This window comes from Vipera ursinii (assembly GCF_947247035.1).
Source record: "Vipera ursinii genome assembly, chromosome: 8".
Classification (NCBI taxonomy): Eukaryota; Metazoa; Chordata; class Lepidosauria; order Squamata; family Viperidae; genus Vipera; species Vipera ursinii.
The window spans coordinates 1,852,541-1,875,396 of NC_139519.1; the positions used below are offsets into that span (position 1 = coordinate 1,852,541).

General features: G+C 49.1%; 2 protein-coding genes across 5 annotated transcripts in view; one reads left to right on the forward strand and one right to left on the reverse strand.

Annotated features, from left to right (window-relative positions):
* Positions 1-8,027: 8,027 nt before the first annotated feature.
* Positions 8,028-17,938, reverse strand: LOC310644096 (uncharacterized protein; the record flags this gene model as incomplete). Its single annotated transcript, XM_083368868.1, has 5 exons — positions 8,028-9,496; positions 11,837-14,073; positions 15,996-16,177; positions 17,127-17,621; positions 17,830-17,938. The coding sequence occupies 4 exons, from the start codon at positions 17,936-17,938 to the stop codon at positions 13,972-13,974; spliced, it is 888 nt and encodes a 295-aa protein (XP_083224994.1). The 3' UTR covers positions 8,028-9,496; positions 11,837-13,971.
* XPO7 (exportin 7) overlaps positions 17,846-22,856 on the forward strand; it is a 70,867-nt gene continuing 65,856 nt past the window's right edge. For 2 of the 4 annotated variants that reach the window (XM_083368667.1, XM_083368670.1), the window contains exons 1-2: positions 17,846-17,968; positions 19,555-19,735. In XM_083368667.1, coding sequence (XP_083224793.1) covers positions 19,712-19,735 — 24 coding nt within the window. In that variant the 5' untranslated portion in view covers positions 17,846-17,968; positions 19,555-19,711. The remainder of the gene's footprint in view (positions 17,969-19,554; positions 19,736-22,856) is intronic. The other 2 variants (XM_083368668.1, XM_083368669.1) reach the window with 2 other exon arrangements.

Below are 22,856 nucleotides of genomic sequence, written 5' to 3' on the forward strand. Positions count from 1 at the left end.
AATGAACGAAGGTCGGGGGCAGTCCGGAGTTCCGTTGGCGGTTGATTCCATAGGGCAGGCGTGCCCACAGAGAACGCCCTCCCCCTGTGGATCGCCCGTCGGCAATCCTTGACCGGCGGTACCCTGAGGAGGCCCTCCTTGTGGGAGCGCACAGGACAATGGGAAATTGATGCTGGCAGCAGGTGCTCCCTTAGATAATCCGGGCCCATGCCATTTAGGACTTTATAGGTCATCACCAGCACCTTGAATCTCACCCGGAGGGCAACTGGAAGCCAATGCAGCTCACAGAGAAGAGGTGTTACATGGGAGTATTGGGAGACTCCCATGACAACTCGCGCGGCTGCATTCTGCACCAGCTGAAGCCTCCGAGTGGTCCTCAGGGGCAGCCCCATGTAGACAGCATTGCAGTAGTCTAGCCGGGAGGTCACGAGTGCATGGGTGACTGTGCGTAGGGCATCTCGGTCCAGATAGGGCCGTAACTGGCGCACCAGGCGAACCTGGGCAAAAGCCCCCCTGGCCACGGCTCCTATATGATCTTCCAAACTGAGCTGTGAATCCAGGAGGACACCCAAGTTGCGGGCCCTATCAACGGGGGGTAACACCTCACCCCCCATAGTTAATGATGGAAAAGATTAGTTTGTCTGAGATGCCGGTATGCACAGCCACTCAGTCTTGGCAGGATTGAGACAAAGCCTGTTTCTCCCCATCCAAACCTGGACCGCTTCCAGGCAACGGGACATCACGTCGAGGGCATCACTGGGTTGGTTCGGGGTGGAAAGAAAAAGCTGGGTATCATCAGCATACTGATGATACCCCACCCCGAAACCACGAATGAGCTCACCCAGCGGCTTCATATAGATGTTGAACAAGAGGGGAGAGAGGACCGACCCCTGAGGAACTCCACAAATGAGAGGCCTCAAGGCGGACCTCTGCCCTCCCGTCAACACTGACTGCAAGCGGCCCAGGAGGTAGGAAAACCACTGTAAAACAGTGCCCCCCACTCCCAACCCCCTGAGACGCCGCAGTAGGATACCATGGTCGATGGTATCAAAAGCCGCTGAGAGGTCTAATAGGACTAGGACAGAGGAACAACCCCTGTCCCGAGCCTGGCAGAGATCATTCACCAGCGCAACCAATGCCGTCTCCGTGCTGTACCCGGTCCTGAAGCCCGATTGGTATGGGTCCAGATAATCAGTTTCCTCCAGGAACAGAGGGAGCTGAAGTGCCACCACGCTCTCAACCACCTTCGCAAGAAAGCGAAGGTTGGAGACCGGACGATAGTTGTTCAAAATAGCCGGGTCCAGGGCAGGTTTCTTGAGGAGGGGCCTCACCACCACCTCCTTCAAGGAAGCAATTATTACTGCCTGGAACCAGCCTCGTGTCTCCTCCCGGGCTGCATATACCAGCCAGGAGAGGCACGGGTCCAATAAACACGTGGTGGAACTCAGTCTCCTCATGATCCTGTCCACCTCATCTGGGGTCACAGGATCAAATTCACTCCAGGTAACATTCTCTAGACCACTCGATTCCTCCCCGTCAGTCTCTGCCCAGTCAGAATCCAAACCGGCTTGAATCTGAGCGATTTTGTCCGTCAGGTGATAGCTAAACTCCTCAGCCCGCCCCTGCAAGGGCTCCTTCCTCACCTCCTGATTAAGGAGGGAGCGAGTCACCCTAAACAGGGCGGCCGGGCGATTATCTGCGGATGCGATGAGGGCAGCGAAGTAATTAGACTTCGCTGTCCTCATTGCCACGAGATAAGACCTTGTAAAGGTTCTTAACCGCAACCGGTCAGACTCAGACTGGCTGGATCTGCAACAGCTCTTTAGACCTCGTCTCCGACGCTTCATCTCCCGGAGCTCCACAGAAAACCATGGAGCCCACCGGTATCTGCACCGGGTCAGGGGTCGCAAGGGTACAGCATGGTCGAGCGCCTCGGTGGCAGCCCTTTCCCAGGCATCCACCAAGGCGTCGGCTGGGCTGTGAGCGAGGGGGATAGGTATAGACCCAAGCGCCGTCTGGAACCATTCTGGATCCATTAGGCGCCTGGGGCGGAACCACCTGGTTGGTTCCACAGCCCAGCAGAGGGGGTAGCATAGCGGAAGACCAACCGCAGGAGGTGATGATCGGACCATGACAGGGGGACAATAGTTGGTGAGCCCCCTCCCAGATCATCAAACCACTGCCCAGATAAGAAAACTAGGTCAAGAGTGTGTCCTCCCCCATGAGTCGGACCCTGAATTACTTGGGTCATGTCCATGGCTGTCATGGAGGCCATGAACTCCCGGGTCAACTCAGACCCTCCCAGAGAAGGCAGGTTAAAGTCGCCCAGAATTATAAGTCTGGGAAACTCAACCGTCAACCCTGAGAGGACGTCGAGAAGATCGGGCAGGGCCGTTGCTACACAGCTGGGCGCCAGGTATGTTAGCAACAAGCCCAACTGAGCCCCAGGGCCACACCTCAGGAGGAGGGATTCACTCCCGCCTATCTGTACAATAGTGGTCTCCCGCGGACATAAGGTCTCCCATATAACTATCGCCACCTCACCGCCCCTGCCCTGAGCCTGTGGCCGATGTAACACACAGAAACCTGGAGGGCAAAGCTCAGTCAGAGGGACACCTCCCTCTGAGCCCAACCAGGTTTCTGTAATGCATGCCAGATCTGCGTGTTCCTCCTCGATCAAATCACGGACGAGGGGAGCCTTGTTCACAACGGATCTGGCATTAAAGTACACCAGCCTGAGCTCAGGGGCCTGATCCCTCTCACCCCCGGATAAATGGGTACCAACTGGAGGGTCGGAGCACGCCACCGCTTGAAGACAGCGGGGGTGCGATCCCAGGTGTTGATATGGTCCTCCATGTAGACAAAGCACAGAGAAGAGCAACGAAGATGATCAGGGGACTGGAAGCTAAAGCATTCAAGGAATAGTTGCAGAACTGGGTAGGTCTAGTTTAATGAAGACAAGTAGAGATAGCAGCCTTCCAGTGTTTGAGGGGCTGTCACAGAGATTTGGCCAACCTATTCTCCAAAGCACCAGAAGGCAAGACAAGGAGGAACATGGGAAAGATTATGAGAGAAAGATCCAACCTAAAACTAAGGAGAAATTTCCTGACAGTGAGAAAAATTAACCAGTGGAATGGCTTGCTTCCAGAAGCTGTGGGTGCTCCATCATTGGAGGTTTTAAAGAAAGGATTGAATAGTCCTTTGTCCAGAATGGTCTAGGGGCTTGGACTGGAAAACCTATATAGTCCCTTGTAACTTTGTAATTCTGAATTGTATAGCAAATTGGAATGTTAGAGAGGGCACAAAATGTTAGATAGGGTGCAAAAGGGCACAAAAACTTGCCTTGCTGAAATAGGTTTTTCAACATCTAGTCTAATTTTTGAAGAGTTTGTCTCAAGACAAGCCCATAGCTCCTCTGAGCAGCACTGGCAGTGATTCTGGATGGTGGAGGATTCTTGCAATCATCAAGGAGTGGAAATAATCAGCTAGCATTGAGTAGACTATCAAAGCAAAGGGAAATCAGAAGTTGACCCAAGAGCAAGCATCCATTAGCAGGCATTGTGTCCGAGGGGCCAGAGGGAGGGATCAACTGGGCACTGTCAAATGGAGCCCTGGTGTCAGAACTGAAAGGACTGGGTCACAACCTGATCCTAGCCTTGCATTTCTTGTGATCCTGACCCCTGGCAGGATCATCCCATGTGGAGACGAGGGGGGGAGGCCACCTGTTAAGGCCACCCATTCCAGAATCCCAGTCCTGACAACAGCTCAGTCCTGTTGGCTCAGCAGTTTCTTCTGACCAACAGTGGGCAAAGGGCGCCATCTGGTGGCAGAGAGTGCCTGTGACTTCCTGGATCTTCCCTACTCTGCTCCTTCCAAGAATCCAAATGAGAAGCTCCTGCGCTTGTGGAGCTATGGCGGTCACAGCAAGAGACTCCGCATGCAATCGGCTGGCTCACCCAGCTGAAATGTTGGCCTGAGTGGCAACTATGCACTCCACTGTGCAAGGGCTTGAGAAAAGGCCTGCCAGTGGGTGCTTCAGAAAGGACTGTCCCATGGAGCTTCAAAACGCAGCGAATCCCTGCATTTTGAATAGCCCCATAGGCGCTCAAATACTCTTTATCCAAATGGAGACCTGAGTCACACAGAGCTTCAAGCAGTCACACAGAGCACTCCTTTCGGTTTCTGCAGGCAGACGGGCCTTCCAATCTCTCTCAGGCCTGTGTTCAGATAAAAAGTGTTTGAGCGGCAGTGGGTTGACTTTCTCTGCTCTGTCCAAGTGGAAAGAAGCGGAGGTGCAGAGCGGGATTGCTTTCAATAAGGCCGGCGCACATCAGCGCACCCCCATTTTCTTGAGAGCACTCCTGCCCTGCACCTCCTCTTTCTTCCTTTTGGAATGGAGTGGAGAAATTGAAGCTGCTGCCGCCGCTTGAATGAAGAGGAAGACAAAAAGAGCAGTTAGGATTTGTGCCACTGGCCGGTCAGGCAAGCAGTAGGTTGGGCAGGGTGGGTGGCTGGGGAGGAGAGATCGTGGCCACTCAGGTGGCTGTTGCTGCCACCGCCAGCAGCTTGAACGCAGGTGCAAGGGGAGTTGCCCCGTGATGCTTCCCTGCTCAGTTGAAGGCTTTGTTCCTGCCCTCAAACAGCACACCTGGGCCCCGGCGGCATTGGTTCCTGCACTCGGCCGCCTCCAATTCCACGCTTTGCCCCATAGGCATGCAAAGGAAGCAAACACTTCCCCCCCCGCCCAGAATGGAAGCTTCCGGGGGGGGGGCATGATCTCTTTTGCAGAGAATTTGTGTTTGAACTCACATGATATTACAGCACCCAGGAGCTTCCATTGCCTGCGTGAAAAGCATTTCAAAGCTGAGTACTCTCCCCCAAAGGGAAAGAAACGGCAGCTGAGGAGACAGATTTTGCAAGGTGAGTCTGGTGCGGCAGGAAGGGAGGGGGAAGCATGAGGCAACCTAGTGGGTCCGGGACGCCTTCAGGGCCTGTTCCATCACTAGACCCTCCCATGGCCTTCCCCACCGAGATACCTCATGTGTACTTGAGCCGCCTGCGTCTTAACAAGCTGGGAGTCATCTCGTTCGAGGTACGAGATTCACTCCCACGAATTCTCAAGTTATGAATGGAGTGGGCAGGCTCCACTACATTCGTAATTCAAGTACTACCTGTATGGTCATTACATGACTTATAACTGAGCCTTGCAATTTCCTTCCATTGTTAAGTAACCGAGCTGGTCATTAAGTGAAATAAGAGATGCAGTACTGGGGAACAAGGTTGAGGAGAACAATCTGTGTATATTTTCCTCCAAACAATTTAAATTAATGCCTTAAAAAAGATAAGATTTATGTAACAAAAGATAGAGCTTATTAAGAGGAAAAAAATAGTTAATAGATGTACCTTTGCTTTAAATTTCTTATAAAGATTCCACCAAAGACCTTAAATGTTTTTCATAGTTAACTGAAAATAACACTAGCCCCAAAGGCCTAATTTAGCCTGGTTCTTTAAGGGTAAAATACAAGAAGTAATATGTGGAAGACCATTAGAGACCTAACCTAGGAGAAATTTCCCGACGAAGAGAATGATGAACCAGTAGAACAGTTTCCATCTATGGGTGCTCCATCGCTGGAGGTTTTCAAGAAGAGACTGGACGGCCGTGTGTCAGGAATGGTAAAGGGCTTCCTGTTTGTGCGTGGAGTTGGACTAGAGCAGGGGTCCCCAACCCCCGGTCCATGGACCGCCACTGGTCCGCAACATGCCAGAAACTGGTCCATGCAAACAAGCGAAGCCCCATCCGCGGGATGCAGGCAGCATACAAAACCACACACCCCCAGTCCACAAAAAAACCCCTCTCTCCACGGAACCGGTCCCTGGTGCCCAAAAGGTTGGGGACCTCCAAGGTCCCTTCCACATCTGTTGTTCTGTGTTCTATGTTGTATATTTCAACAGGAAGATTGTCTTAAACAGGTAGTCCTCGACTTATAACCAAAATTGAGTCCAAAACTCTGTTGTTAAGTGAGACCTTTGTTGAGTTTTGCCCCATTTTACGACTTTACCTGCCATGATTGTTAAGTGAATCTGGCTTTCCCGTTGACTTTGCTTATGAGAAGGTAGCAAGGTGATCACGTGACTTGAATTTCGATCACATGATCACAGGGATGCTGCAAAGGTTGTAATTGTGAAAAACATTACATCCATTTTTTTCAGTGCTGTTGTAACTTTGAACGGTCGCTAAACAACCGTCGAGGACTAATTGTGCTATGTATGGTGAGAAACTAAAATGGCAACTGTAAACAGCCTGTGCAGTTACTACTGCCAGGCTAGCTGAAAAAGGCCATCACGAGGCATTATGCTTAGACCTCTCAAACGCAGGAATCGGCCCTAACAATAGAAACTTGCTGGCTGTTGCTTTTTATTTGCAATATTATTTTTACAATAAGTTGTAATTGATATGTGCTACCTTGTGTTGCACAAAATCCCCTTTACCAGGTTAAGCTAGTATATCAAACATAAATTTACCTGGTTCCATGATCTGTTAATGTGCAATCTATATTACTGTATTCTAATTCAAAGGTTCCCAATTTTTCTTGATTCATTGCACTGCGTTCCGTGAACTCTATAAGTGCATGTAAATGAAACTATTCTGTTGATCTTATGTAAATATACATTGTGCTACTGTACTATGCCTTTTCAGAATGCATGTTTTTTCCTAGACCCTTATGTTTTTACAAGAGATTAATAAAACACTGTCATATCCAGAATGCTCCCAAGGAATCTTTATCTCTCTTTGGTATACGAAAAAAATATTTTTTTGAGTCAATGTGAGGTCCAAATAGGACACAAACAGCACCTGCATGGACTTAGCCCACCCTTAAATTGAACAGGACTTGTGAGTCATTCATACAATATGGTCACGAGGGTGCCTAATTACAGCATGACTACTGTGACACACAATACTAGGGATAATTCACTGAGCTCAAATCAGACATGCAGGTCAATTGACAGGTTTGGAAGTGCAAGTAATAAATTTATGATTTCCCTAGATGTAATGAACAGAAAAATGAACAGGTCCCTAAGGTAGATTGAAGAAGAAAGAAATTCAGATGAAGGGAAAGGAATTCAGACGAAGGGAAAAGAATTCAGATAAAGGGAAAGGAATTTATTTATTTATTCGGTTTATATACCGCCCTATTCCCAAAGGACTCAGGGTGGTTTACAAGGCAAAATTTAAAAACAATCCAATATAAAATTAAAATAAATTAAATTAAGTCCAGCCACAAAAATTAAATCACAATTTAAATACATTAAACCCCTCAGTCCAGACCAGATAGCTCAAAGAGCCAGGTTTTTAGGTCCCGGCGAAATGAACGAAGGTCGGGGGCAGTCCGGAGTTCCATTGGCAGTTGATTCCATAGGGCAGGCGTGCCCACAGAAAACGCCCTCCCCCTGTGGATCGCCCGTCGGTACCCTGAGGAGACCCTCCCTGTGGGAGCGCACAGAACAATGGGAAATTGACACTGGCAGCAGGTGCTCCCTTAGATAATCCGGGCCCATGCCATTTAGGGCTTTATAGGTCATCACCAGCACCTTGAATCTCACCCAGAGGGCAACCGGAAGCCAATGCAGCTCGCGGAGAAAAGGTGTTACATGGGAGTATCGGGAGACTCCCATGACAACTCGCACGGCTGCATTCTGCACCAGCTGAAGCCTCCAAGTGGTCCTCAGGGCAGCCCCATGTAGAGCATTGCAGTAGTCTAGCCGGGAGGTCACGAGCGCATGGGTGACTGTGCGTAGGGCATCTCGGTTCAGATAGGGCCGTAACTGGAGCACCAGGCGAACCTGGGCAAAAGCACCCCTGGCCACGGCTCCTATATGATCTTCCAAACTGAGCCGTGAATCCAGGAGGACACCCAAGTTGCGGGCCCTATCAACGGGGGGTAACACCTCACCCCCCATAGTTAACGATGGAAAAGATTGGTTAGTCTGAGATGCCGGTATGCACAGAATTCAGACCCAGGTCGATAGAGAGCTCTGAACCAGCCAGGCAGCCTCGTCTCCACAAAAAAGCCTCCTTGAGCACTGCCCGCTGAACTTTTATTCACCTCCAACATTACAAAAAAACTCCATCAGTCTCATACAACATAGGATACATAATTGGAACTTCTCAGGTGCCTATGAAATCATTACAAAAACAAGATACTATATGTGAAAGCTTTATTATAGCGTTTCCCAAACCTCCCACATGCCAGCCTGCCTGTGAGTCAGGAGAGTATGCTCTGCACTGTAACCCGATACTCCCATGTAACACCTCTACTCCATGAGCTGCATTGGCTTCCAGTTGTCCTCCAGGTAAGATTCAAGGTGCTGGTTATGACCTATAAAGCCCTAAATGGCATGGGTCCAGGTTACTTACGGGAGCACCTGCGGCCGGCATCAACTTCCCTTCGTCCAGTGCGCTCCCACAGAGAGGGCCTCCTTAGGGTGCCGTCGGTGAAAGAGTGTAGACTGGCGGCCCCCAGGGGGAGGGCATTCTCTGTGGGCGCGCCAGACCTGTGGAACCGTTTACCGGTGGAGCTCCGGACGGCTCCCGACCTTCGTTCCTTCCGACGTGACCTAAAAACATATTTATTTGAACAAGCCGGCCTGGTCTGATGGGTTTAGGGGTATTTTAACGTTTTGTAATTTATTAAATTGGACTATTGTATTTAATATTTTTTAAATTTTTATATATTGTATTTTATTGTATTGCCCTGTACACCGCCCTGAGTCCTTCGGGAGAAGGACGGTATAAAAATAAAATAAAATAAAATAAATAAAAAATAAACCCAGGTGGAGGTCAATTAAGGGGGGTTGGGAAAGCTGAAGGCTGAGAAACCAAATTCTTGGGAGGCCAAATTCTGGCCGTTCCCACAGTAGATGACTGGTCTCAAAAGTAAAACAGCAGAATTGTATTAAATTCTGTGGTTGCACTCCAGGCGTGGTCCAGTCCTGGGCCATGGCAAGGAGCACAATCCGTCATGGCTGGAAATTCTAGGACACCTCTGAGGGACAGCAGGATGGACAAGGCTAACAATCCCCCCCCTTAAGTTGTCTTTAATTCAGTAATCAATTTCTTACCCTTCAAATGTACCCCTGTACATTTTTAACATTATAAAATCTCTTTATAATGGCATATTGCATTACAATATAGTTAATAATGCAAAATCAGATCTTACAAGTACCTATAAAGATCAATACAGCAGGTTACTCTTTTTCTGTGTCTTGAGTAATATTGGATATGCTGGCTAGTCATTTGATAGTGAAATGGGCAACATGTACATTTAAGAAACAATACATAATGCAAGCAGCACGATGAGAGGTGAAGATGCTCACCTCCCACTTTGAAGCTTGAGAGTTCAATCCTAGGCCAAGACAGATGTTTATCAGGGCGCAAAGAGAAAATATCTGCTGTGAACTCCAAGTAGGCATCAGGAAGGGCATCTGGCCAGTAAACCTCCTGCGGCTAGACTTCCCCTTTGCCACCCCCCGCCGTGGGTGCGCGGTGCCAACCAGATGGTACCGCCCTAGGCGCCTAATGGACCCTGATAGGTTCCAGGCAGCGCTTGGGGACGCACATGCACTCCCTGCTCACAGCTCGGCGGATGCCTTAGTGGAAGCCTGGGAAAAGGCAGCCACGGAGGCTCTGGACCGAGTTGTACCCTTGCGGCCTCTGACCCGGCGCAGATCCCAGCGAGCCCCATGGTTCACCGCGGAGCTCCGGGAGATGAAGCGTCGGAGACGGGGCCTAGAGAGCCGTTGGAGATCCAGTCGATCCGAATCCGACCGATTGCAATTAAGAATCCTCACCAGGTCTTATCTCGCTGCGATAAGGGTGGCAAAATCCAACTACTTTTCCACCCTCATCGCGTCCGCAGATAATCGCCCGGCTGCCTTGTTCAGGGTGACTCGCTCCCTACTGAACCAAGAGGTGAGGGAGGAACCCTTGCAGGGTCGAGCCGAGGAATTCGGTCAATATCTGCTGGATAAAATTGCTCGGATCCGAACCGGCCTGGACTCCAACTGGGCTGAGCTGGAAGAACAAGGCATGGACAGTCTTGTCGACGTCATCTGGGAGGAATTTGATCCTGTGACTCCTAAGGAAGTGGACAGGATTATGAGGAGGTTGAGCTCCTCCACATGCTTACTGGACCCGTGCCCTTCCTGGCTGACATATGCAGCTCGAGAGGGGACACGAGGCTGGTTCCTGGCGGTCATCTCCGCTTCTCTGAGTGAGGGTCACTTCCCCACCGCCTTGAAGGAGGCGGTGGTGAGACCTCTCCTCAAGAAGCCCACCTTGGACCCATCCTCATTGAATAACTTTCGTCCAGTCTCCAATCTTCGCTTCCTTGCGAAGGTTGTTGAGAGCGTGGTGGCGCACCAACTCCCTCAGATCCTGGATGAAGCGGTTTATCTAGACCTGAACAAATCGGGCTTCAGGCCGGGCTACAGCACGGAGACGGCATTGGTCGCTCTGATAAATGATCTCTGGAGAGCCCGGGACAGGGGCCATTCCTCTGTCCTAGTCTTATTAGACCTCTCGGCGGCTTTCGATACCATCGACCATGGTATCTTGCTGCGACGCCTCAGGGGACTGGGAGTGGGAGGCACGGTTCTGCGTTGGTTCTCCTCCTTTCTCCAGGGTCGCTCGCAGTCGGTGCTGGCAGGGGGACAGAGGTCGACCCCGAGGCCTCTCGCTTGCGGAGTCCCTCAGGGGTCGGTCCTCTCGCCTCTCCTGTTCAACATCTACATGAAACCGCTGGGCGAGATCATTCGCAGCTTTGGAGTAGGGTACCATCAGTATGCTGATGACACCCAGCTTTTCATCTCAACTCCAAACATCAGTGATGCCCTCGACGTGATGTCCCGCTGCCTGAAAGCGGTCCGGGAATGGATGGGGAGGAACAGGCTTCAACTGAACCCGGACAAGACTGAATGGCTGTACGTACCGGCAAACCAGGATACTCAGAACATCCCATCCCTTAACATCGGGGACAAATTACTACCCCCTGTTGATAGGGCCCGCAACCTGGGTGTCCTCCTAGACTCGCAGCTCTCCCTGGAAGATCACATAGGAGCTGTGACCAAGGGGGCCTTCTCCCGGGTTCGACTAGTTCGCCAATTACGGCCTTATCTGGACCTGGATGCCTTACGTACAGTCACCCATGCTCTTGTGACCTCTCGCCTAGACTACTGTAACGCTCTCTACATGGGGCTGCCCTTGAGATCCACTCGGAAGCTTCAACTGGTGCAAAGTGCAGCGGCACGGACACTCTTGGGAGCCTCCCGATACTCCCATATCACACCTCTCCTCCGTGCGCTGCACTGGCTTCCAGTTGCCTTCCGTGTGAAGTTCAAGGTGCTAACAATGACATACAAAGCCCTACATGGCATGGGTCCGGACTACCTACGGGAGCACCTTCTGCCAATGTCAGCACCCCACCGTCCTGTGCGCTCCCACAGAGAGGGCCTCCTCAGGGTGCCACCGCTCAAGGAATGTCGGCTGGTGGCCCCCAGGGGGAGGGCATTCTCAGTGGGTGCGCCAGCCCTCTGGAACAGCTTACCAACCGAAATCCGGATGGCCCCCAACCTCCGCACCTTCCGGCGCGACTTAAAAACTTACCTGTTCCAGCAGTCCGGCCTGGCCTGATAGCTCTAATTGGGGTCCCAGTTTGTTTTTTACTATTGTTTTTTCACTATTGTTCATTCTGTATACCTACCTTATTCTGTACACCGCCCCGAGACCCTCGGGAGAAGGGCGGTTTATAAAAACAAACAAATAAATAAATAAATAAACAGCTCCAGTTGCCCTGACCACACCCTGAAACAAGGGATTACAGGGTCATAAAAAGAAAAAATAACCGGCGCGGGTTAAAGACCCATTTATTCGAACAAGCTGGCCTGGCCTGATGGGGAGTTAACTTAGGGTTTTAATATTTGTATATTTTTACTGTTTTATTTTGGGCAATAATTTAATTCTTTTTTAACTTTTGTACTTTTGTATTTTTTATTATATGCCCTGTTCACCGCCCTGAGTCCTTTGGGAGAAGGGCGGTATAAAAATTTAATAAACTTAAACTTAAACTTAAGAATTATCCATCTCCTGTTCTTGTGGATGGGGAGGGAAGAAGAGTTAAGGAAAGAGTAACTTTCCTAAATAACTCAGCAAGTGTATATTGCTTATTTTTTCTTCATATATTTTAAAATATTTCAAGATGTCATCTGTATCACAACATACTTTTCCAAATATTGCATATTTGGATCCATGTTTTCCAACAGTTATGATGTCAATGCTATCCATTCAATCATGTCTAATTCTATGGGTCAGCTCTGTCCACATTTTTTTTATCTTGTATGGCTTCAGGTGTTTTATGGCCTCACTGGTTGGCTGATAGTGTCTACGTTCTCAGCATCAACCTCTAAATCAAATTATTCTATAAATGTCAAGATGTCCTAATTTATTTCATGCAAATCTTTGTCATGGTCAAATCCTTCAAAGAGCAGCACATTTTTGAACAGTTTTTCAAAATTCCTTGCCTGAATTTTGCACCAACATTCTGCCATGCTGCTGCAAGATAAAATGAGGATCTTTCAGACTTTCCAAAAGTCACACATAAGTGCTTCATTCTCCACTCCAACTGCGACTTCAGCAAATGTTGCAATAGCTTCCTGGAACATAAGCTGACAGAGACAGGGGGCGGGAGGGGGGGGAGTGTTTGGGGGTAAATAAATTACCATTACATCTGGGTGGAGATTGCTTTTAATAGGAATTCTGTTGTCAAACCACTATTTCTTTACTTGAGATATGAAACAACCACTAAACCAATTCTCAGAGAGAACTTGTGTCATCCAAGCTTTTTGAATGGATTGGTAATGAACACAGAGGGGATTCTGTTTTGTGGACCAGAAATGGCTTCAGAATAACAAGGTTATTCTGTCCTTGAATGCTTTATACCCAGGCGCTGCTTTGGCTCCCTTTGCAGGCAGATGCGCTCTAACATTTTCTTTTTCCAGAATGTCTATGGAGACTCTTAGACATCCAGGTATGGTTGTCCCAAAGGTGCTTTTTTCAGAAGGCAACTGGATTTTCTTGTATTTCCTTTTTTCAGAATACCCCAAGCAGGCAAACAGTTCTTTCCTGTTATGGCTTTATCAAATTCATCCAGAAAAAGTTAAGCAGCTTCTTTCTCAGTGCTTGTGGCTTCACCTAATGTGTGTGTGCTTTGGTAATCACTTAAACCAGCCATAGCTGGCAATGAATATAAATCCAAATATTGACTTATGACTGGTCATTCAGTGTCAGTTTGAAGTTCCAACAGACCCCCACTCCCAAGACATTCAGAACCCTGCCTGTGGTCATGTGACAAAGTGGGTGCTTACTAACTGGCCTGCATTTACAACCATTTGCAGCATCTCAATAACATGACCACATTTATGAGTTTTGTCAAACCCAGCATTTACTTCTGGTTTTTGGCAAAACTAGCCCATAGCGAACCATTGGTACCTTAACAACGGCAGCACTCACTTAATGAATGCCACAAAAAAGGTTGTAAAATCAAGTTGGTCATGTGGGTGACCCAATTATGACTGTTATAACTTACAACAACAATGAGTAGACTCCATTATGGTTGTAAGTTGAGGATCCCTGCACCCCTCATCTGCTCTTTCCTTCAGTGTTGTAAAGATGGGGGATGCCTTTAGCCTGAATGAGGACTGCAATCCTCTTTTGTATCTAATCTTCAATCCGAGCTGCTTTTTTCTGTTTTGTGGATGAGCCCTGCTCAGTATCTTGTTACAACAGGATCCATTCCTGGCGCTTTCAATCACCTCTCTGATCCTTCGGGATGGTGGAGATGGTGGAATGGGCCAGCCCTACTTCTTGTGCCAGAATGTCCTCCTTCTTCCATTCCTTGTGCATTTTGATGATCTTCTTCAAATCAAGATGGATGGTTTTCCTTTGATTCTTGCTTGCTTCCTTAGCTGAAGTTGGAGCTTTTGCTTTTCCCTTGAGGACATCCCCACTGAAAATAAGTACTGGGGAGAGAGAGAAAGAGAGAGCGTGTCAGAATAATCTATCTTCAGTGTTAGAGTGGGGGGGGATACAATACGGTAGTGCAAGTATGTTATTCTATTCATCTGATTCTTGACAACTGGGGAGAGTGAACTGTGAAAGCCATACTCTACATACACTCTAGTCATCAGGAAAATCAGGGTTCACAGGAAGGGATAAAAATTCACAAAAATAGCTTGCAAAGTTGAAAAACAGGAGTTCACAGAATAGAGAACAGATGCCATCTGGATGATCCAGTCACTCTCGCTTATACAGAGAAATCAAAGGAAGGAAGGAAGGAAGGAAGGAAGGAAGGAAGGAAGGAAGGAAGGAAAGAAGGAAAGAAGGAAGGAAGGAAGGCCTATTCAAGCATTTAAGAAGCAAATTATTTTTTTCTGGATTCAGCTATTTGAGAAAGATAGGATTTTTACAGTACTCTACAGCAGGGCTTTTCAACCTTTTCACCCTTTGTACCACTTTTAGGATAAGGCAATATCCAAGTACCACCAGTCGCCTAGCACAGGGGTCTTCAAACTTGGCCCTTTTATGACTTGTGGACTTCAACTCCCAGAATTCCTCAGCCAGCATGCCTGGCTGAGGAATTCTGGGAGTTGAAGTCCACAAGTCATAAAAGGGCCAAGTTTGAAGACCCCTGGCCTAGCAAGCTGTCAAAAACTTGATGACCAAAAAAAGGAAAACAATTATGCCACCCAGATCCCAGCCTGCACCACTGCCTGCCAAAACTAGGATTTTCCCCAAAAATAAGAGCTACCCTGATTTTGGGGGGTGGGCCTACCCCCAAAATAAGCCCTAGTTAGGACCCTGCCCATTCCATCCACTTCGCTGCCGCAATGGGGCAAGGGAGCGGGTGTCATGCCACTGCCACCATGAAGCAAGGTGGGTGGGGGAGGGGTGGAGCTGCCCCCCACACCTGGTTACTTCAGCCCCCCCCCCAGCCAGACCATTTCTTGCTTGGCGACCTTCCCTTTCACTCCCCTCCTGAGCCGGACTGCCATGCTACGGAGGATGGGCGGGATAGGCCCGGTCCCCCTCTGCCATTTTGGAACCAGGGGGGAGTGAGAGCAAAAGGCTCCGCTGCCACGGTTTGCCACTGGAGGGGCTTTCTTTATGCTTTGCCCAACAGATCACCTGCCCGGCAGCAGCCGCCTCCTCCTACTCCACCAACTCTCCCGTGGCTTGCGCCGTGACTGGGCGGCACAAGCCTCCCCTGCCACCTGCCTCCGCCACTGGAGAGAATGGAGAAGTGGGAGGGGAGCCGCTTCTCCTCCCGGTACTGCTGTATAGTTTGGCACATCACTGGCCAGCTCCTCTCTCTTCACGAAAGCATTTCTTCACTAATCTGCTTCCCAGCTCTGCTGCAGGGGAACAGAGTTTGTGGGACTAAGTTCAGTCACACCTTCTTGCGGAAAAAAAAAAGATCTCGCCAGAAGTTGGAAGGTCTGACTGAACTTTTTTAGTCCCACAAACTTCAGCGGAACCTTTCGCTGTCACTTCCGCCTGGCTCCAAAACGGTGGAGGGGGACCGGGCCTACCCCGCCCATTCTTCGTAGCATGGCAGTCTGGCTCGGGAGGGGAGTGAAAGGGAAGGTCGCCGAGCAAGGAATGGCCTGGCTGGTGGGGCCCTGAAGTAAGTGGGTGCGGGGTGCATGGGGCAGCTCCACCCACTCCACCTGCCATGCCTCCTTGTGGTGGCGGCAGCATTTTTTTTTTAATTCCATTTTATATCCCGCCCTTCTCCGAAGACTCAGGGCGGCTTACAAGCTTAGCAGTAGCCTTCATTCTATGTATATGCCTGCTTATTAGGGCTTTCACACACACCCCCAAGCGGCATTATTACAAAGTCAGCTTAATTGCCCCCAACAATCTGGGTCCTCATTTTACCTACCTCAGAAGGATGGAAGGCTGAGTCAACCTTGAGGCAGCTGGTGTTACTTAAGGAGGCATTAGCCCACTGCTCCACCATGCGGCTCCTGCCACAAGTGGCCGCAGCACAAGTGGGTTGGCAGCCACGCAAGCGTCTGATGGACGGTGCTGTTCGTGCCGCCACCAAGAGGCGAGGCACAAAAACTATAAGACATACCCCCAAAATAAGACCTAATGCCTCTTTTGGAGGCAAAAATAATTCAAGACCAGGTCTTACACGATAGTTGGAGAACTACTCAAATTCTTTTATTTAATTAAAACACTCAGAGCCTGGTATAGATGTCTTTTTCTTCAAACAATCATACAGTTTGTAGTGTATACAGATTTGCAAAACAATGGGATAAAAGAATATTCCTGAACTTTGCTTTATGATTTATCTCATGGTTACTGTGAAATTGTGTGAATGCATCAATGCAGTGCATGTTATCTCAGCTTATAAAGCTTGGATATATTGAATAAGTTTACCAAAAATGTAAATATTGCAGATTATACAGCCTCATGCTACATAACTAAGCTCCATTTCATGCTGAATAAAGTAAATTATTAATGTATCTTAAATGGAAACTATATTTAGATTTTTACTCCAAAAACATTTTATTAAAATAAATTTGATTTTAAAAAATCCAATTTAAATTTTAAAAAATCTGATTATCCACCCCGGCATTTAAGCAAATGTGTGTTTTGGATAATGTACAGTAATCTAGGTCAATCTCAAAATCTCAAAAAGTTGAAATACAATAAAAATAAATTTCCTAGATCAAAAACAGCCACTAGGGCTACGTAAAAGGTAAAGGTAAAGGTTCCCCCGCACAGGCGTGCTAGTCGTTTCCAACTCTAGGGGCTCCTCTCCGTTTCAATGGCAAGCTAATATCCTGTCTAAATAGTACCAGTCAGGATAGGATGTAGCGAGCTACGTCCACTGAAATAATACTACTACGTATTGTGGTTTTCTGCATTTGGTTATCTGTTCATAATGGAAAACACACAAAAAGCAGGCAAGAGTGCATTATTTTGCACGTTCCTATCGCTTTCAGAGAGAACGCAGAGCCGCCGCTCGCTCCCTTGCAAAAGAAACACCAAAGGCTTACCTTACAGCAACGTGCACGGGCCGGTGCCGCACCGGCCGAGACGCCCCACGACGCCGCCTGCTTCCGGGCGACAGGGAAGCCAGGGTCGCCAAGCCTCCGCAGGGCCGATGCGGGGCGCCCGACCGGCCGTCGTTTCAGGGTCGCACCGCCGCTGCTCCAGGCGGGCGGCGGGAGCGGCTCTCCCGGTGTTTTAGCTCGCGCCCGACGAAGGCGGAGAACGGAAGCGTCGGCCTCAGCCGGGCCTCTCCCCCAACGGCGGCCGCGGCGCGGGGAGGGAAGCCGAGTCGTCCCTCCGTTCAAGCGGCTTCCCTTGGCGGAAAGCGCCGCTTCGCTCTCCGCCGCTTGTCCGTCACGAGGCCGCCCCGCAGCTCCGCCCGGGCCTGGCGAGTTGGGCTCTCGGGCCGCCCAACGGCCGGGGCGCCGGCCACCTTCCCCAGCCCCGCGCCTGGGCTCCCTTCGCCCCGTTCCCCGCCCGCCTCGGCCGCCGCCCGCTCGGCTCCCTCAGAGGCTCCGCCGCGCTTCCACCCGGGCCGCGCGGGCCCTTTAAGAAACAAGTAAACACAGCTCGGCTCCTCCCCTTCGCCTCCCCCTGCGCGTCAGGCGACGTCGCTGCCGCGCGACCGGCCCTCTTACGCCGCTGCACTTAGCCGCGCTATTCTCCAAACGCACGCGCCGCAGCGCGGCCTCTGGCGCTCGGGGATCCCTTACGCCGAATGCGTGGGGAGGCCGCCGGACGCGCGCACGCGCAGGAACCTTGCCTAGGTCGCCTGCGGGAGGGGGAGGCGGCGGCGGTGGCGGCGGCGGCGGAGCAGAACATGAATGGAGCAAAATGGCGGATCATGTGCAGGTGAGGCGGAGGGGCCCGCGGCGCGCTCGCCGCCGCCGCTTCGCAGGCCGCCACCCGGGGCCCGAGCGGGCGGATTTAAGGCCGGCGCGGCGCCCACTCGAGGGCCGGGGGCGCGCTGTCCTTTCCGAGCCCGGGGGGCGCGCGCGGGGCAGGCCCGGGTCGTCTCTGGCGGGCGCGGGAGCCGGTCTCGGGGGGCGCCGGGGGGCGGGGGGCGCCGGACGGGCCGCCCACGGCCGGGATCCGCAGCGAGAAGCGGAAGGAGCGCTGCCTGCGTCCCTCTGCCGGGTGAGGGGCCCCGCCGGCCCTCCCGCGTCCTCCGGAAAGGGGTCCCGCCTTTTAGCCCGCCAGCAGTCGGCGTGCGAACCGCTTCTCGCCGCACGTTTCGTCCCTGACGCGGCTGGTCGGGAAATTCCGCCTCGAGGTCGGTTTCGCCGGGAGCCCGAGCTCCCCTGTCCGATGGGGCTGCGAGGCGGCTCGGCGCTGGCTTTGGACCCGGGCAGGTGGGCCTGGCCGATGCCCGGGGTTCCCCTGCTCCCCACGTGGCCCCGGGTGGCGAGGCGAAAGAATGGAGGGGGGAGCAGAAGGCGGCCCTTCTCTCCTGGGTGGAAGCTGGCGGCCCCGAAGGGGAGCGATCTGGTGCAGAGGCCCTTCTCGGTTGCTTGGGGCTACCCCCTTGCCTTCCTCGCCACCCCCCTCCGGTCGGTGCTGGAGAGGCGTCTCGTTGCTGTAAGTCTCCGCTTTCCTCCTGCCCCTGGCCCCCAATATGAGGGCGGTCAGTTCCCCCTCGGATCAAGCTGAAAGTAAAGTCAGTAGGGAAGCCAGGTTCGCTTAACAACCACGTTACTAACTTAACAACTACAGTGATTCACTTAGCAACTGTGGCCAGAAAGGTCGTAAAAATGGAGCAAAACTCAATGAACAAACGTCTCGCTCAGCTGCATAAAGGTTGGACTCATTGTGGTCGTAAGTCGAGGACTACCTGTACTCATACCAGTTGCCTGTCCTACTGTCGGTCATTAAGAAGGATCTTCTCTCAGGCTTGCGAGCTTGGTCGGCGATTGTGCTTTGGTGCCAAAGGCCGTGAATAAAAAGTTTGCCACAGTCCCCCTTCTGGATATTCGTGCCAATGGCTCATCAGCATTTCTGCTATTCTCTGTAGGCAAGAGGCCTCATTGGAAGGCCACGGCTTCAGAACTTTGAGGCTCTGAAAATTCTTATGTCAGATTTTTTCCTTAAAAATGTCTATGGAGATTCTCAGTCATCCAGGTTAAGGTTGTCCCAAAGGTGCTTTTTCAAATGGCAGTTGGACTTTTTTGGTTTTTTCCTTGAAAACATTTCGCAAATGTTTCACGAAATCTTTTTAAGGAAAAAAACAAAGTCCAGTTGCCTTCCTTAAAAATAATGATGGGTTAGTGTAAGTTGCTTTAAATACTGTTGGACAAAACCTAGTTACAAAGATTAATAAATACATTGTTCCATCGCATAAAAGTTGGATGTGGGTTTGCAGGTTTTTGGCCAATAAGTTTAGGCTGCTGGGTTAGAAAGCTGTAGAGGATTCTCATCCACTATCAGCCTTCCTTTTTTAGGGAAGGTGGTGGAGAAGATGGTCACACAGCACCCTCAGCGGATCCTGAATGAAACAGTTTCAGACCCAGGCATGGATCTGAAACAGTATTTGTCACACTTTTCGATGGCTTCTGGCAGGAACATCGTTGTCCAGTCTCTTCTTGAAAACCTCCAGTGATGGAGCATCCACAGTTTCTGAAGGCAAGCTGTTCCATTGATTAATTGTTCTCACTGTGAGGAAATTTCTTCTTAGTTGTAGGTTGGATCTCTGCATGATAAGTTTCCATCTGTTTCTTCTTGTCCTACCCTCAGGTGCTTTGGAGAATAGGTTGACCCCCTGTTCTCTGTGGCAAACCCTCAAATATCTGCTATCATGGAAGACTGCTATCATGTCACCCCTAGTCCTTCTCTTCATTGGACTAGACATACCCAGTTCCTGCAACTGTTCATCATATGTTTTATCCTCCAGCATCCTAATCATCTTTGTTGCTCTTCTCTGCATTCTTTCAAGAGTCTCAACATCTTTTTCGTATTGTGATGACCAAAACTGGATGCAATATTCCAAGTACGGTCTTACTAAACATTAGAATGGAATAGGAATAGGATACTTCATCTGGCCAAGTGTGATTAGACACACAAGGTATTTGTCTCTGGTGCAATAGCTTTCAATGTACATGCAAAGCAACAGAATCATCATCATCATCATCATAGTATCAGTAGTGAAGTAGTAAAGATAAGGATAAGTGATAATACTACAGCCATACTACATGGGGAAATATGCATAGACATTACACAGCAGTGTGAGAATTAGGTGTTCAGTAGATAGATGGCATGAGGAGGAAAATCTTACACACACACACACTCCGTTGCTGTTGTTGATAAATTTAATGAATACCTCTTCTATTCCCTTAGCTAAATCGTTTAGGAAGATGTTGAAGAATACCGGGCCTAAGGCAGAATCTTTAGGTAGCCCACTGCATGCTTCCTTCCATTTAGATGTAGTTCCATTGATGACAACACATTGAGTGTACTTAGCCAGTTTTAAATCCATCTGGTGGTGATCCTGTCACACATTTTTCAATCTCACCAAGAGGTAGGTTGTGGTCTACTTTGTCAAATGCCTTATGGAAGTCTAAATAAATTATATCCACAGAATTTTGCTGGTCCACTAATTTTGTCACTTTGTCAAAGAATGCAATAAGATTTGTCTGGCATGATCTGTTTTTGACAAACCCATGTTCATTCGTTGCTTGATTATCTTTTCCAGAATCTTTCCAGGTATAGATGTCAGGCTGATAGATCAGTAGTTTCCTGGATCCATTTTTTCCCCCGTGTTTGAAGATGGGAATTACATCCACCATTTTCCAGTCCTCTGGTAGTTCCCTGATGCTCCAGGCTCTTTGAAAGATATGGTTCAGTGGTTCTAAGATCACGTCTGCCAGCTTCTCCAGAATTCTGGGATGCAGTCCCTCTGGTCCTGTTGTTTTAAACATAGAATGAAGGCTACTGCTAAGCTTGTAAGCCACCCTGAGTCTTCAGAGAAGGGCGGGATATAAATGGAATTTAAAAAAACTCATCTAGGATGGATGAGTGTTTTCTTACCATATTCTTGGCAACTTTGATTTGTATTCCTAATCTGTCTCCTAGGGTGCTGTTTTTGATAAGTTGTATTATATTTTCTTTTTGCATAAAGCAATACTTCTGCTTTCTCCCTGCTACACGTCACCTCTTTGCCATCTTCTTCCATTAGTGAACCAATTGTTTCTAGACTTTTTGTTTTTTATATGCTGGAAAAACTTTTTATTATTATTTTTGACATTTGTTGCAAGTCTTAGTTTATTCTGAGCCTTACCTTCCCTGAATTTGTTCTTGCAGATTTGGGCTATTTGCTGATATTCTATTTTAGTTATGTATCTCTCTATTTTTTTGTACTTGTCCTTTTTGTCTCAGTTTATCAGAGCTCTTTATGCAACCATGCTGGTTTTGTCTGAGGTAACTTATTTTTCTTTCTCAGTGGTATTGTATTAGACTGGACTTTAATTATCTTATTTTTCAGAATTTCCCAAAGCTCTTGAGTTGCTATGCCCTTTAGAATTTTACCCATGGAATCCTTCCTAAGCTCTCTCTTAAGTTTATTGCAATCAGGTCTTCTAAAGTCCAAAATTCTAGTTTGATTTTGTTCTATTTCTTGAACTTGCATTATGTTGAATCCAATATAACATGGTCACTCTCCCCCTAAGTTCCCACAACTTCAACCCCTTCTATCATTTCATCTCTGTTAGTGAGAATTAAGTCCGATATAGCTGATCCTCTAGTTCCCTCCTCTACCTTTTTGGGAGACAAAATTGTCTGCTAGGTTCATCAGGAACCTGTTTGATCTCCCACTAGGTGCAGAGTTTGTCTCCCAGTTGATGTCAGGGTAGTTAAAATTCCCCATTACCCCTGTAGAGTGTTTCCTGCACACCTTAACTAACTGAATAGCAAATAGATAATCTATTTCTTCCTCTTGGTTGAGTGGTTTGTAATATATGCCTGTGGCAATGTTATTCCTTTTTCCTTTTATATTTGCCCATGTGCGTTCTCAGTATAGACTCCTGCCTGGACCCTGCAAGAATTTTCTTGGCGAGAATTCAGAAGTGGTTTGTCACGCCAGCTCCTTAGGACTGAGAAAGAATGACACAGAGAATCATAGAATCATAAGGCTAAAAAGGACATTTGAGGTCTTCTAGTCCAACCCCCTGCCCAAAGCAGGAGCCCTTATACCAGGGGTGTCAAACTGCTGTCCTGCAGGCCAGACACCTCACATGGAAGCCGTGCCCACCCCATTGCCGGCAATGGCAAAACATTCCCAATACGTTGTGCAATGTCATGTGACGTCGCGAGTTTGACATGTCTGCCTTATACCGTTCTAGACAAATAGTTGTCCAGTCTTGAAAAGCTTCAGCAATGATTTAACTTACATAGTATTTGAGATTGCAGTATTTGTACTATTTCTACAAAGCTAGACCTCACAGTCTCCTAGTTTCTTGCCTGGTGCCTTAAATACTACAGGTAGCCCTCACAGAGCCACAGTTGAGACCCGCAACTCCATTGCTAAGCAACATGATTATTAAATGAGACATCAGGTGATTGCAACTTGTGATTTTATTCCCAGCTTCTCTATTGACTTTGCTTGTCAATAGGAAGCTGTCTGTGAAGTGTGCAAATGGCAGTCACATGACCGCCGGACACTCCAATGGTCATTAATGGCCTGAACCTTGATTTTGTTTGTGTGCAAGGACACTGAAATGGTTATAAGTGCAAGACTGGTCATACAGTTTCT